Here is a 12,315-nt window from a genome sequence, read left to right on the forward strand (position 1 = left end):
TGCAAGCGACGCTCTTATTGTCGAGTCGGTCGAAGATCACATTTCTGTATGATCGAACAAACAATACCTTGAAATTAATCATCAAAATACCTATGTAATGGACTGACAAGAGTATACTTAGTCATTATAACGCGAGGGGGTTAAACATGAACAAAGAATTATCATACTTTGAGGCTTAGAGAAACAGAGGACATTTCCGATTATACTAGGAACCTCTTCCGAGTCCCGCTTTCTCACCATGATATTATGTTTATGTTCATAGGGATGGGGATGGGGATAGTGTGGGTGGGAAAGAGGGAGGGAAGGGATGGGATGGAGCGATTGGTATGGGGTTGGCTGCAGGCTGGCTGCAGGCAGGCTAGGGCAGGCTGCAGGCAGGCTGGGGCAGGCTGGAGGTAGCTGCGATGGCTAGAGGGGGAAATTGGACGTTGGTGACGAGAGCATGGACACAAATCGGTACAGGTTAGAAAGAAAAGGTGCGTAGTGCTGGAAGAGGGCGATGGTGGTGGGAAGGATGGCTGGGAGAGTGCATCGAGCGTGGCGAGTGGCGGACGGTGTGGGGTTTTGGGGCGAAAAAATTGGGCAGAACGCGGCACACAGGTGAGCCAATGTGGGCGAGCAAGGATGGCTCTACGGGCATCCCATACAATGTAAGCAGTACCATATGTTCCAACACGTAACAGAGTAGCAATTAGGGTTGCCATGGTGGTCGCTGTGGTTGCCATGGTCGTCATGGCGACAGCAACGGCGGTCGTCGAAACCGAACCCGTCAAACGATAGCGGCTATTTTTCGCGGTTGGCGTGCAGAGCTGCAGGGCGCACTATAGGAAGGCGTAATGGAACTGGTACATCCACACATGTTCTCACATGTATCAGATGAGCATGGAAACCAGGCAGACAGCCCATCGGTAGGTCCCGGTTGCCGGCATGGCCATCGATCGAGGCCACACTTGTTGCAGTAGTCCGGACCAACAAACAGTTACAGATGCCTTCAATGCCAGACTGCTTCTGGCGGGAGAGGCACGGAGTTTTGACTTCGCGCAGGCCGTCTGACGCGTGTCTATTTCCTCGCCACGCTGGAGAAATGTCACTCCTGAAACAACACTTGATGCAGTAGTCCGGATCAACAGTTGGGTATGCCTTCAATGCCGGACTGGTGTGAGCTTGGAAACGGCTTGGTTTTGGCCCCGCCTTGGCTCTTCCTGGACAAGGGCGCCAATTCCGGGAATCCCATCAGTCCCGAAACAACACTCCCACACTCCCACGGCGGGGTGCGGAACATTATCGTCACCATGACCATTTGCCACGTCGCCATGACATCGAAACTCCATTATCCATTATGTCGTCATCGCCAGTCATCGTGACAATGCGCTACGTGGCACTCTTCGTTCCCTCCATCGCGCGGCGGCCCGAACAGAGCCATTGACAGCCAACACAGCCGCCCCATCTGGTCAACAAGTGGTCGAGGCTACTCCCTCTCCACACCCGCACCCGCACCAGCCCTGCCTACCACCCACATGCCTGCAACGCCCATGACCAACATCCATCCTTTCCTCGCCCATGTTCCCCGCCCCGGCCCATTTCAGTGCTGTCGCTCATAATGGATTTGTCGTCATCGTCCCGTCACAGGACCGACGATGCGGCCCGGCCAGATCTTACCCGCAGCACGCGTCCCACACTTATCAAGACATCCCGGCACCTTCATACAGCCTCACCAGCCACTACACTCGGCAACAACCTACTACAACTTGCCATCATTCTCAACGTCTTGCTCAGTTGATCATCATCGTCTTCATGCCTCATAGCGAGGCGATCATCGTGCCCGGATTGATGGCTGCCACCGAAAGAACGCGCTGCGCCGCCGAACGAATCGGACGCGGTCTCCTACATCAGCCCACGAGCTACACCTTCTGCTACCCCTCTTCCAGTCATGGCTGCTGATGGTGGCGGTGGCGAGCATGCCGGAGCAGGGAAAGTCGCGCCGGAAAAGTCAAACGATGCAACAGCATCAGCGCCTGGCCATGGCCACGGCCATGGCGATGACGACGAGCAAGGTCATACCACGCGCGAGCACCGACAGCAGTTCTCCACAGGCCTGTGTGACTGCTGTGACGACAGGGCCGGGTGCTGCTACGCATGCTGCTGCGCGCCGTGTCTGATGATGGAGATGCGCGCGCTGCGCGAAGGGCGGGATTTCTCCGTCGCCGAAAAGCGATGGGGCATCGGCGTGGCGCTCGCCAGCGGAGCCTCGCAGCTCGTCTTGACCTGCATGGATCGAGCAGACGCCCGTGCCGTCTACGATCTGGGCTCATGGACCTGGTCCGATGCGCTTCTCGCGTGCTGCTGCGGCCCATGCTCGACGTGCCAGACCGCCCGCGAGCACTACGCCCGCTTCCCGGATCATCCGCGCCCTGGCTACGACGGCTGCTGCGCCTGCGGTGCCTGCGCCATCCAGTACAACCTGCCAGTGCCACCGGTAGACGCTTCCGGCTGCGCAGAGTCCAGCCATGGCGCATCTGGGCGCCGTGGCAAGTCCTCCCGCCGGGAGCGCTCGGCTCCCCGGGCCAGCTTCAACTACCCGATGGACATTCCCGACGAGGGAAACGGAACTGCGGGCGCCAAGGCTACCGCCAGGAGCACCGCCCTGGTGCTCTTTACCATCTACATCGTCGTTGCCGGCATCTTACTTGTCCAGATAGTGGTCGGCAGTGGCTCGAACCAGGGCGATCTAACGTCGTTTGCCGGCATGGCCATGCTGGCACTCCTCCTCCGCCACGCCCTCGCCGACAACGAGACCCGCAAGGTCGAGGTCTACTACTGGATCCATGTTCTGACTACCATCGGGTGGATCGTCCGCCTTCTGACCACCGTGGTCGTCTTCTTTTCCCAGGGCGAGAAGGGCGCCCACCTCGTCCAGCTCCTCGCCTTTGCCATCGTCGTCGCAGCCGCGAGCCTCCAGTGGTTTGCCCTCTCGCGCTACCGACAAGGCACCATGGCGGCTGGCTTCTGGTTTGTTCCGCCCATCCAGATCGGCGACGAAGAGGCGCCGTCGCCTGGCGCCACGCGCTCGGCTGCCACGGCGTCGTCGTCGCACGATTCGTACGACGACTATGGCCTGTACTCATACTGATCGCATTGAACGCGCTCACGTTGCCCGCCATCACTCCGCCCACACTGCTGGGCGTGCTGGCATGTTTAAAACAAGCTTACAATCTGTGTGCGACCAGAGCTGGCCGTGGTGGTGTTTGGCTTCTATGTATTTCTCGGCTAATCGCTGCTGAAAGCATGGAGGGCTTCGGCGTCGGGCGTCACGACGGGGCCGTCAAGCGCCGGCGGAAGCGGGATCAGATCTGAGCCGATGGGTCCCGAGCCGAGCGAGTGAAGCGGCGAAGTGGCGGTGACCGAGTCGGTGATGGCGATGGACCGCATGTCTGGATTGCTCTCGCCGATCGAGATGCTGCCGTCTGAGAACGAGTGGTTGTCGAGTTGATGTGCTGACGGCATCTTGTCCATCTCGACCTCGCCGACGAGGCCGTCATCGGCAAAGATGACGTCGACCTCGGCGGCGTCGCGCGCACGGATCCGCCAAACTTCGTACCCGATACCGATGCCCAGGACAGCAAGGAGTCCGATGATGGCAGTGATGACCACCGAGTCTCGGAGCGTCGCCGACGAGCTGATCGTCCCCCCCCAGAGCAGGACAAACGAGCCAAAAAGCGTGACCACGTCCAGCCGCGAGTGGTAGGCCTCGGCGTACGGCTTGTGGTCGAGAAGACAGGCGGCGAGGACAAGCGAGGCGTAGAAGAGTGCGATGAGGCTCGCCTTGACCGTCGGTGAGCGGAAGCCGCAGACCGCGACAACCACAAACAGCTTGCGTCCTAGAATCGCCAGCTCGTACCTGTACATCGCCGGCTTGTACTTGGCGGTGAGAAACGCGTACTTGGCGTAGAACGAGCCGAGGTCGAGTGCCGCGTGCTTGCGCGTGAGAAAGACCACCAGCGCTGCTGGGATGCTCAACCCGTAGCCAAACGCCACCACCAGGATGAGTGGGAGCAGCGAGTACCACGCGGCCGTGTAGCACCGCCGCTGCGGGTTGGTTGTCATCACCACAATCCCGCCCCCCACATTGGTGCAGTCGACATAGCGCAGCGCCGCGTACATCAGCGGGAGGTACAGTAGCAGGATCGTTTGAAGGTATCCGCGCCCCGCCGCGCCCATCACCCGCGGATTGATCGTAAACACCAAGCCCTTGGCCTCGCGAATGTTGAAGAGCACGCAAAGCACAGCGGTCACAACTGCAAACGGCAGCAGGAACAAGACCGGTAGCGCCATCGTCATGCCCCACTTGAACATCCACACATCGCCAACGTCGAGTCCGCACTCGGGCGACGCTAGGTCGAGGTTGAGGTTCACCAGCGAGACAACGTCAAAAATTGCCGTCGCCACAGGGTGCCACTCCAGCTGGATGGTTCCGTAGATGGCGACTGCCTGGAGCGTGTTGAGCGCAATGACAAACGCGGCATACCCGTAAACGCGCGTGTTACGCGTGTTGATCCACACCACACCGGCGACGTACGCAAAGACAAGCAGAACGAGCGCCACAATGATGACCGCGTTCGAGCCGCGGCACTTGTGGCAGGCGTCGCCCAGGCGGTACCAGCCGGCTGCACACTCGGCACAGAGCCGGCCCCGGTAGCCCGCCGCGCACTGCCCCGATCCAGCACACGCAGCCGGTCGTGGACAGGCCACGAACGCTGCGCCGTCGTCCGATGGCTCAAAGCCTGGTGCAGCCCGCGGCGGCTCCGTCCCACCTAAACACACTGCCCCCGCCGGACACGGCACGCACGGCTTGTCTGGCTCTCGACTCCCGGATCCAAACCAGAACGTCCGTAGGCAGGTACAGTTGAGGAACGACGACGAGCCCGGTGTCGAGGTGCTGAAACCCGGGCAATCGGTGCACGTGACCGCGTCGACAGTCTCCGAATAAGAACCACCAGAACACGCAGTGCACCGCACGCCGTCGATGACCCGAGTCCCCGGAAAGCACGTTGTCGACGCCTGCACAATCGCCGGTGAGCCAATGATGTCCACGTCGGCAATCCGGATCGAGAGTGTGTACGTCCCGCCCTCGGTCGCTACCACTTCGAAGGTGAGTGCCGAGCCACTAAGGACAAAGTCGCTGATCAGCCTCGACTCTGCGCCGCGCTGCAGCGCAATCGCCACCGCAGACAGCGCCGGCGGCACAGCCACCTCATTGCCATACACGTCGCAGACTGTCACCGTAACCACCCTTGCCTCGCCGGTCTCTAGCGCAAACGTCCCGTCGCTGGGTGCGTTGACCACGTACGACTGCACGCCGGCTGCCGGCCCAGGTGACACCGTCAGGACAACACGGTTTGCTGGCGGAAAGGCGATCGAGTTGACGCCGAGCTCAACAATGTAGTCGCCGACACGGGTCGGTGCCGCAACCGTGGCCGTGTAGCGGAGCGTGGCCGTGTCAAAACTTGTTGACGAGACCAGCAACGCCCCCGACGCCAGCTCGCGCGCGTACGGCTGGTCCGAGCCCTCGCCAGTCGGATTCCCAGCAGAGTCGCGGAGATCAAGTGACATAGTAAAGCTCTCAACCGTCGACAGTTCCATCGGCGGCGATGGAGCCACTGAAACAATCGAGCGCGAGACGTTGAACGAGGAGCAGAACGGCTCGTCCGCCGACCATTCCGAGTTGCCGCGGCAGATGAGCTCGCTCTCGCCGACCAGCGTGCGCCCGGCTTCGCAGCTGAAAGTGCAGGTCTCATTGAACGAGCCTGGAAGCGACGACGAGGATCCATTGCTACAGAGGTAGCTGCCGAAAGACGGCAGAGCCAGCGATGGGCATGCCACGAGCGCACACACCACGGGCGATCCGGACCAACTCGATCCGATGCACGTCCGCTCGATCGTCCCCGCAATGGCGTCCAGACCCGGATCACACCTCGCAACCGCCACAGAGCCGACGTAGCCGTAGTCGGAGAACGCGATGCTGCCAAGTGCTGGAGGCGAGAGAAGCGTGCACGCGTAGGGTGGCGGCGGGGACGGTGGTGGCGGTGGAGATGGCGGCGGCGGTGGCGGCGACGGTGGCGGCGGTGGCGGTGGGGATGGTGGTGGCGATGGAGGCGGTGGAGGCGACGGTGGCGGGCCGCAGTACACGCTCGGAGGGAGTGCCTGCCAGCCTGCCGCTGTACAGAATACTGTTGGATTGGACGGTGCGCCGTACAGTATCATCCCGGGCTCGCAGGTGATAACCAACGAATCACCGAGGGGTGCCGACGTCGTTCCGGTGAAGGGTGAAAGAGCCATGGTTCCGCCGACGATGGGCGGATACTCGCCACACACCTCGTAGTAGGTGAACTCAAAGTCGGACGATCCGAGATCCAGCATGTAGTCGGACGTCGATGTATCCGAGGAAAGATATAAGCCGAGGAACCCGTTGTACTTGTCCGAGTTGAGGGCAAACTGCAACGAAGACGAGAGGTTGGCAACGAGATTGTCGGTCAAGGCAAAGTTGTTGATCTCGTCGGCGGTGCCCGGGAAAGTGTACGAGAGTAGCGGATACTTGTCTGCGTTGGAGATCGAGTACGAGATCAACCAGTAGCCCGAGTCAAGCAACTCTCCCCCGTAGAACGAGGTGTTGAGGAAGGCCAGGATAAAGTCGGCCGGATCGCTTGCAAGCTCCAGCTTGTCCGCAATTATCGATGTCCCCACCACGTAAAACTCCAACTGAGACGATAAAATCGGCATGTTCCGAACTCGCATCAGAACGAGCTCCTCCTTGAGTCGCACGACGGATCCAGCGTTGCTCGTGTCACCAGTCTGCCTGTCTTCCGCTCGCGCATTCGACGAGCTTGTCTGCAACCGGCCCGAGAACGAAATAAGCGACGCACCGCTCACCACCGACGACACAAGCAGAGCCACCACCACCACCCAGAGTGTCAGGCCGTGGGAAGGCATGGAGGACGGGTGAAGTGTTGGTGGTGGTGGTGGGCACCAGTGTACCTTGTTACCGATTCAGCGGTGAGTTTGCTGGCGTGCACATGGGCCAAAGGTGATGGAAAAAAACGTCCACGATTAATTGAACAAGAGAATAATCGTTGGACGACAACACTCCTGTCGACACACAATCGGTTGCGTGCCGCCACCGCCACACTCTGTGCCAGTCAAACCTGCGTCCTGTGCATTTGCCATCGCCGCTCATGTCGGTCAATTGCTGCAAAAGATACCGATGCACATCCTCCCGGCCGCCATCGCTGGCTAGTTGCATGGAAGCCCGGTCTGGTGGCGGCCAACGTGGACGCAGAATCACTTAACGCTACGTCGACTAACTACAGGGTAACTCGGCCACGATCTGGTAGTCGCCGACGTTGTTGTTGACAGCCTCTCCTTCTTGCGGCAGAGCCTGATCGAGATGTGGACACGCTTGTAGCTCATTCTTCGGCGCCTCCTCCACTGTATGCGGCGCAGCCGCTTCTGACATGGCCATCGCCGAGTCAGAATAAAGGGGCGTCTAGCACGGCGGTGTGGCGACAGGCGCAAGTGCGGGCGACGCGGGCTGGACGCTGTTCCTGGCTTGGCTGCTCCCGACTCCACCGCCATCCATTGGCGATGTGTCTGACCGGAAGGAGCCGAGGCTGGGCAGGCCAGCGCTGATTGTTTGGCCACAGCTGGAGGAGCCGGCCGGACCAAAGTTGGCAGTCGGCTGCAGCTCTGGTGGGTGAGGCAAGATAGGGTGCGCGGACCGGGCCGATCGCGGGAGGATCCGATCGAGCGCCTCGCCAAGCGTGGTCATGGCGTCGACAAGCTTCGGTCGTGCAGTTGGATTGTCCTGCCAGAGCGCCGTAACGAGGTCTGTAACGGCAGTGGGGATGCTGGACGCGATGCTGGATCGCGGAAGAAGCTCCGGCCGCTCGCCGGCGACGATGCGCGACGCCGTGTCCATCGCATTATGGCCGTGCCATGCCGGCACTCCCGAGATGAGGTGAAAGAGGGCAGATCCGAGCGCAAAGGCCAGGGCTTGCTCCGCGCCTGCCTCGCTCGTTTCGCCGCGAAGGAGCTCGGGAGCCTCGTACGCCGCCGTCTGTGCCACCGTCATGGTCCCGATGGCCTCGGTCGGGGCCATGAACCCATAGTCGCGAATGGCGACGTCGATGGTCGTCCCGTTGCTCCCGACAACAACCACGTTGCTCAGCCGGATGGAAAACGGCAGCGCAGGGATGTCGAGTCGGGCCAGCTCGCCGAGCCCGCGAGCGAGGCCCAGACCGGCCGAAAGCATTCCGATGAGTGTGTGGGATCCGCCGGCACCGGTCTCCAGCAGCTCGCCAAGCGTCCCGCCGGGCATTTGTGGCGCAAAGTAGCCGATCCGCCCCGGCTCCAGACAGAGGTACATGACTGGGACCAGGTATCGGTTGCCGCGATGGACCAGCTTTCTGATGCGCCCAAACTCGGCAGCCACAGCCAAGGAGTAGCGCACATCGTACTTGTTCTGCAGGAGGAACCGATGGTACTCGACAGGAGTGCCCCGAAGCTTTCCGGTTTTGATCTCAGCGTACGATCCGAGGCCGCTGGCGAAAGACTCGGCCTCAAACACATCCAGCTCTTTCGCCCGAACCAGCCAGTCAGCTGTCGGCAGAGAACTTGTAAAGGCGAGCTGTGGGCCAGTCTGCAGCGGTTCAGTACTGCCGCCGGCCGAAACAGTCGCGATCTCGTCCACGAGCACCGCCAGCCGGCTGATATCATCCGAGCCAGTCAGCACGTGCTGCGTCGCCTCCCATAGCGCTGCATAGCAGATCATGTCGTGGACCGCGCTCGCGTCCGCCCGCAGGGTCACCCGCATCACTCCACGTCCGGCTGCCGGCACCTCGGCCGGCCATGGTGTCGCCGGCACCGTCTGGTGCGATGCCGTCGGAGTCACCACCAGCATCTGCACGGCATCGGTTGATGCAAGCGTCATTCCCGGCAGCGCGTTCGACGCCAGCGCGCGTGCGCCGACCACAGGTGGACCAAAGTACTTCAGCTTGAGAGACTTGGTGTCGCGGCTTGTTGTGACGGGACCGACAGCGATGCCAATGGCCAGTCGGACTGGGCCGTACACGCCCTCGCACCCAGCCAGCGTCGACGGGAGGAGCAAGCCAAGTCGCTCCGGAATGGGGAGCTTCGCCATCCGATTCCGAACATCTTCAACAAAGGCGCTAGCCCGCCTTCCAGTGGAGAACGCGTAGTCGAGGCTGTACGGCGTCATGTGCCAGCAGTAGCCCCCAGAGATCGCGGCCGCACCGTAGATAGCTTCATGCACGTTGGTCATGAGCTGATTAAGGTCGTCCGGCACGGCGACAGCGAGCTCGGCAAACGAGCCGACAACCATGCTCACCATGATTACAGCGTCGCCACACGGCTCATCGTGGAGCGGCTGTGGGTAGACGACAGGGTCGGGGTCTGCAGCCAAAGCCGATCGCAGCCTCACCGCCACGTTGCTGGCAGTCGGCCGCTCCTGTGGATCAGTCGCCCATGCGGAGGTCATGATCTGGACGACCTCCTGTGGCGTGTCGGCCACGACCGCTGCCACATCTGGCCGCTGCTTGCCGCGCATGATGTCGAGCGTGAGCGCAAAGGTGTTGCTCCCCAGCGGGTACGGGAGCGAGCGAGCAAAGAGCTCGTAGAGTACGATGCCGAGCGAGTAGACATCTGCAGGTGGCGCGACTGCAGTTGGGGTAGCCACGATGGCGGTCATGAGTAGCTCGGGGGCAGTCCAGTACATGGTTCCGAGAACAACGGCACCGCTGGCATCCGCCTTGGTCCCAGCGGTGATTGACCCCGCCTTGGTCTCCTCGTCGGGCCCGACAGCAGTCCTGGCCAACGCGGAGAGGCCAAAGTCGCAGAGCTTAGCGGTCCACGAGCTCGAGAGAAGGACGTTGAGCGACTTGAGATCGAGATGGAGGGTATTGGACTCGTGGAGAAAGGCGACGCCTGCCGCGATCTCGTACGCCCATTGCATGCGGGCCGAGATGTCGATCTCCATGGCTGGGTTGTGGATGTAGTCGTACAGGGCGCCGCGGTCAAGGAACTCGGTGACCAGCGCCGGCGGTACGAGCGAGACGCCCATAAAGGTGACGATGTTGGGGTGCCGGAGCGACATGATAATGGCGGCCTCGGAGAGGAAGGCCTGGCACTTGTCCGGGCTCAGATCGGACTCGCTGATCGAGGTTCGGTGGAGGATTTTGACGGCCACCCGCGTGGCCCGCCACTCGGCGAGCGAAACCGCGCCGTACGCGCCGGTGCCGATGGCTCGGAGCATTCGGAGCTCGTCAAAGGGGATGGCCTCGTGCGCACCCTCGAGGGTGATCACGGTTGTCGACCGCCGCGCGCGCCGCCACATGACAAAGATGGCGGCGCCAGTGGCGCAGATCAGCAAAGGGATGCTGACTGAGAGAATGATGGCAGCGGCAGGTGACATGACGGACGGCGACATGCGGGCCGACGCTGCGTCGCTCTCTGTCGACGGCGGTCCAGGCAGGACCGGCAGCTGGATGGTATACCTACCCTCAAAGACGGGCGAGTTGCGGAGGCCGCGGCGGATGGCCACGGCCCGCACGAGCACGCTGCCAGTCTCCACTAGTAGGATCGGCTGATCGGGGCGGTACTTGGGCGAGTCCGAGAACGGCGGCGAGCCATCGAGTGTGTAGTGGACGTCGGCACCGGCGGTGAACGTCGTGAGCGAGAAATTGAGCGCGTGCTGGTAGAGGCCAGGTGGAGTTGATGGGACGGGCGCAAGCGCCTCACCGACGTACTCGGCGACGCGGACAGCCTCGACTGTGGCGACTGCGCTGGTAATGGCCCCACCTGCCGCGACAGTGCTAACCGCATCGCGCCAAGCTTGGCGCATGAGGACCGAGGTGAAGACATCGTCTGAGGTGGGGACGACGTAGTCAGCGGTGCGGACCAGGGAAAAGACGGTGTCGAGCTCGGGATCGCTCCCGTTGAGGCTTGCGACAAGCGCGTCTGACGCCGAAATGGGCCACGACATGGTTGCACCGACAAGCATGTGTCTGGCGTTGGCAGGGGAAAAGAGCTCGCGAAGATATGTCCGCGCCTTGTCGGGCTTGGAGCTCACTCGCGGGATGCCGACCCGATCGAGCGACGCAAAGAGCGGCGTCGGCCAGGCGGTGCCGGCAAACGGTGGAGTTGACGCAATGGCCATAGCTGCGAGGGTCTCTGGCGCCGCCAGCGGCGTGCCAACCAGCGCCTTGGTCACGCCCAGCACGGTGGAGAGAATCGGCGTATCGCCCGACTCAAACTTGGCGAGGCTAAAGTCGTACTCAAAGCAGCCGTCGGCAATCATTCTCTCGAGCAGGTCCAGTGTTGCGGCGTAACGGCCATCCGTGAGCGGGACGGTGCCGGTCTGGATGGCGAGCACGTACTCGGGCCCGTGCTGCAGCGTCAGAAACACATCGAGCAGGCGGGCCAGCAGATCGTCCCTCGGCCCGCTCACTGCCCAGAGAAGGATACAGCCTGATCCGGTCCGGGACTTGTGCGCGCGGCAGTAGTTGAGGAGGGCCTCAAAGGTGTGCGGCATGGTCGGCAAGTAGCGCGTGTTGAGGTAGAAGCCTCGGATGCGGGTAAGGAGCGGGAGCATGTACATGGCGCCATCGGACCCGCGAGTCTGCGGCGCAAAGGCCACTGCTGGTGAGTCAAAGATGCCAAACTCGTGCCACAGATCGGTGACGTTGTAGAGGTAGTGAGCGCGGAGCATGTCTGTGGTGAGCCATCCTGAGACCTCTTGGACCAGATCCACTGCGTGGTGCACGCTGAGCAGTCCCCGGATGTAATCAGACGGCACAAGGGCATCGAGATCAGCATTGAGGCCATCAATGAGGGGAATTTCGTGGATGTAGATGCTGCCGTTGTAGGCCTGGTTGAAGCTGGCGATGATGTCCGACTCTGGCGAGCGACCTCCGGCGCGGAGGGTGCGATATTGGACGACGGAGCTCAAGTCGACATGTTGAGTCCATGACATCCCCACGAGGCAGGAGAGCCAGACCAGGAGCAGCAGCACGTCGGCATGGCCATGGGAAGCCATGGCGAGTCGTTCGTCGCGTGTCTGCGGCAGGGGACAGGCGGCTCCGAAGGCGAGAAGTACCTTCTGCCGCTCGTAAGCGGAATGAATGGTCACCACAATTGGCAGGGTGGCATTCACGTGATTGGTCTTTTCGGGCGGCGATGGCTGTGGCGATGAGGGGGGGAGGGGGGGGGGGGGGGGAGGGGAGTGTGGTAAGAGGTCGTTCCTAA

The 12,315-nt window shown here is 61.7% G+C and overlaps 4 protein-coding genes across 4 annotated transcripts in view; 2 read left to right on the forward strand and 2 right to left on the reverse strand.

Annotated features, from left to right (window-relative positions):
- Positions 1-1,086: 1,086 nt before the first annotated feature.
- Positions 1,087-3,216, forward strand: AMSG_10680 (uncharacterized protein). Its single transcript, XM_013897813.1, has one exon. It carries the CDS (start codon positions 1,931-1,933, stop codon positions 3,128-3,130), a length of 1,200 nt encoding a protein of 399 aa, XP_013753267.1. The 5' UTR covers positions 1,087-1,930; the 3' UTR covers positions 3,131-3,216.
- A 51-nt stretch (positions 3,217-3,267) lies between these two features.
- AMSG_10681 (uncharacterized protein) lies at positions 3,268-6,981 on the reverse strand (the record flags this gene model as incomplete). Its single annotated transcript, XM_013897814.1, has 2 exons — positions 6,254-6,981; positions 3,268-6,019 (listed from the first exon to the last, which is right to left on the reverse strand). The coding sequence occupies exons 1-2, from the start codon at positions 6,790-6,792 to the stop codon at positions 3,268-3,270; spliced, it is 3,291 nt and encodes a 1,096-aa protein (XP_013753268.1). The 5' UTR covers positions 6,793-6,981.
- A 559-nt stretch (positions 6,982-7,540) lies between these two features.
- On the reverse strand, positions 7,541-12,038 carry AMSG_10682 (TKL protein kinase; the record flags this gene model as incomplete). The annotated part of the gene is made up of 3 exons (XM_013897815.1): positions 7,541-7,592; positions 7,773-11,979; positions 12,026-12,038. 3 exons carry the CDS (start codon positions 12,036-12,038, stop codon positions 7,541-7,543), a joined length of 4,272 nt encoding a protein of 1,423 aa, XP_013753269.1.
- Positions 12,039-12,088: 50 nt separating this feature from the next.
- AMSG_10683 (uncharacterized protein) overlaps positions 12,089-12,315 on the forward strand; it is a gene marked incomplete at its 5' end in the record, with an annotated part of 1,529 nt that continues 1,302 nt past the window's right edge. The window contains one exon of the mRNA XM_013897816.1: positions 12,089-12,178. Coding sequence (XP_013753270.1) covers positions 12,089-12,178 — 90 coding nt within the window. The remainder of the gene's footprint in view (positions 12,179-12,315) is intronic.

The sequence above is a fragment of the Thecamonas trahens genome (assembly GCF_000142905.1).
Source record: "Thecamonas trahens ATCC 50062 unplaced genomic scaffold supercont1.63, whole genome shotgun sequence".
Taxonomy (NCBI): domain Eukaryota; order Apusomonadida; family Apusomonadidae; genus Thecamonas; species Thecamonas trahens.

Bases quoted from the DNA above. Each gene is read 5' to 3' on its own strand.
- AMSG_10680 (XM_013897813.1), top strand. From the start codon at position 1,931: ATGGCTGCTGATGGTGGCGGTGGCGAGCATGCCGGAGCAGGGAAAGTC.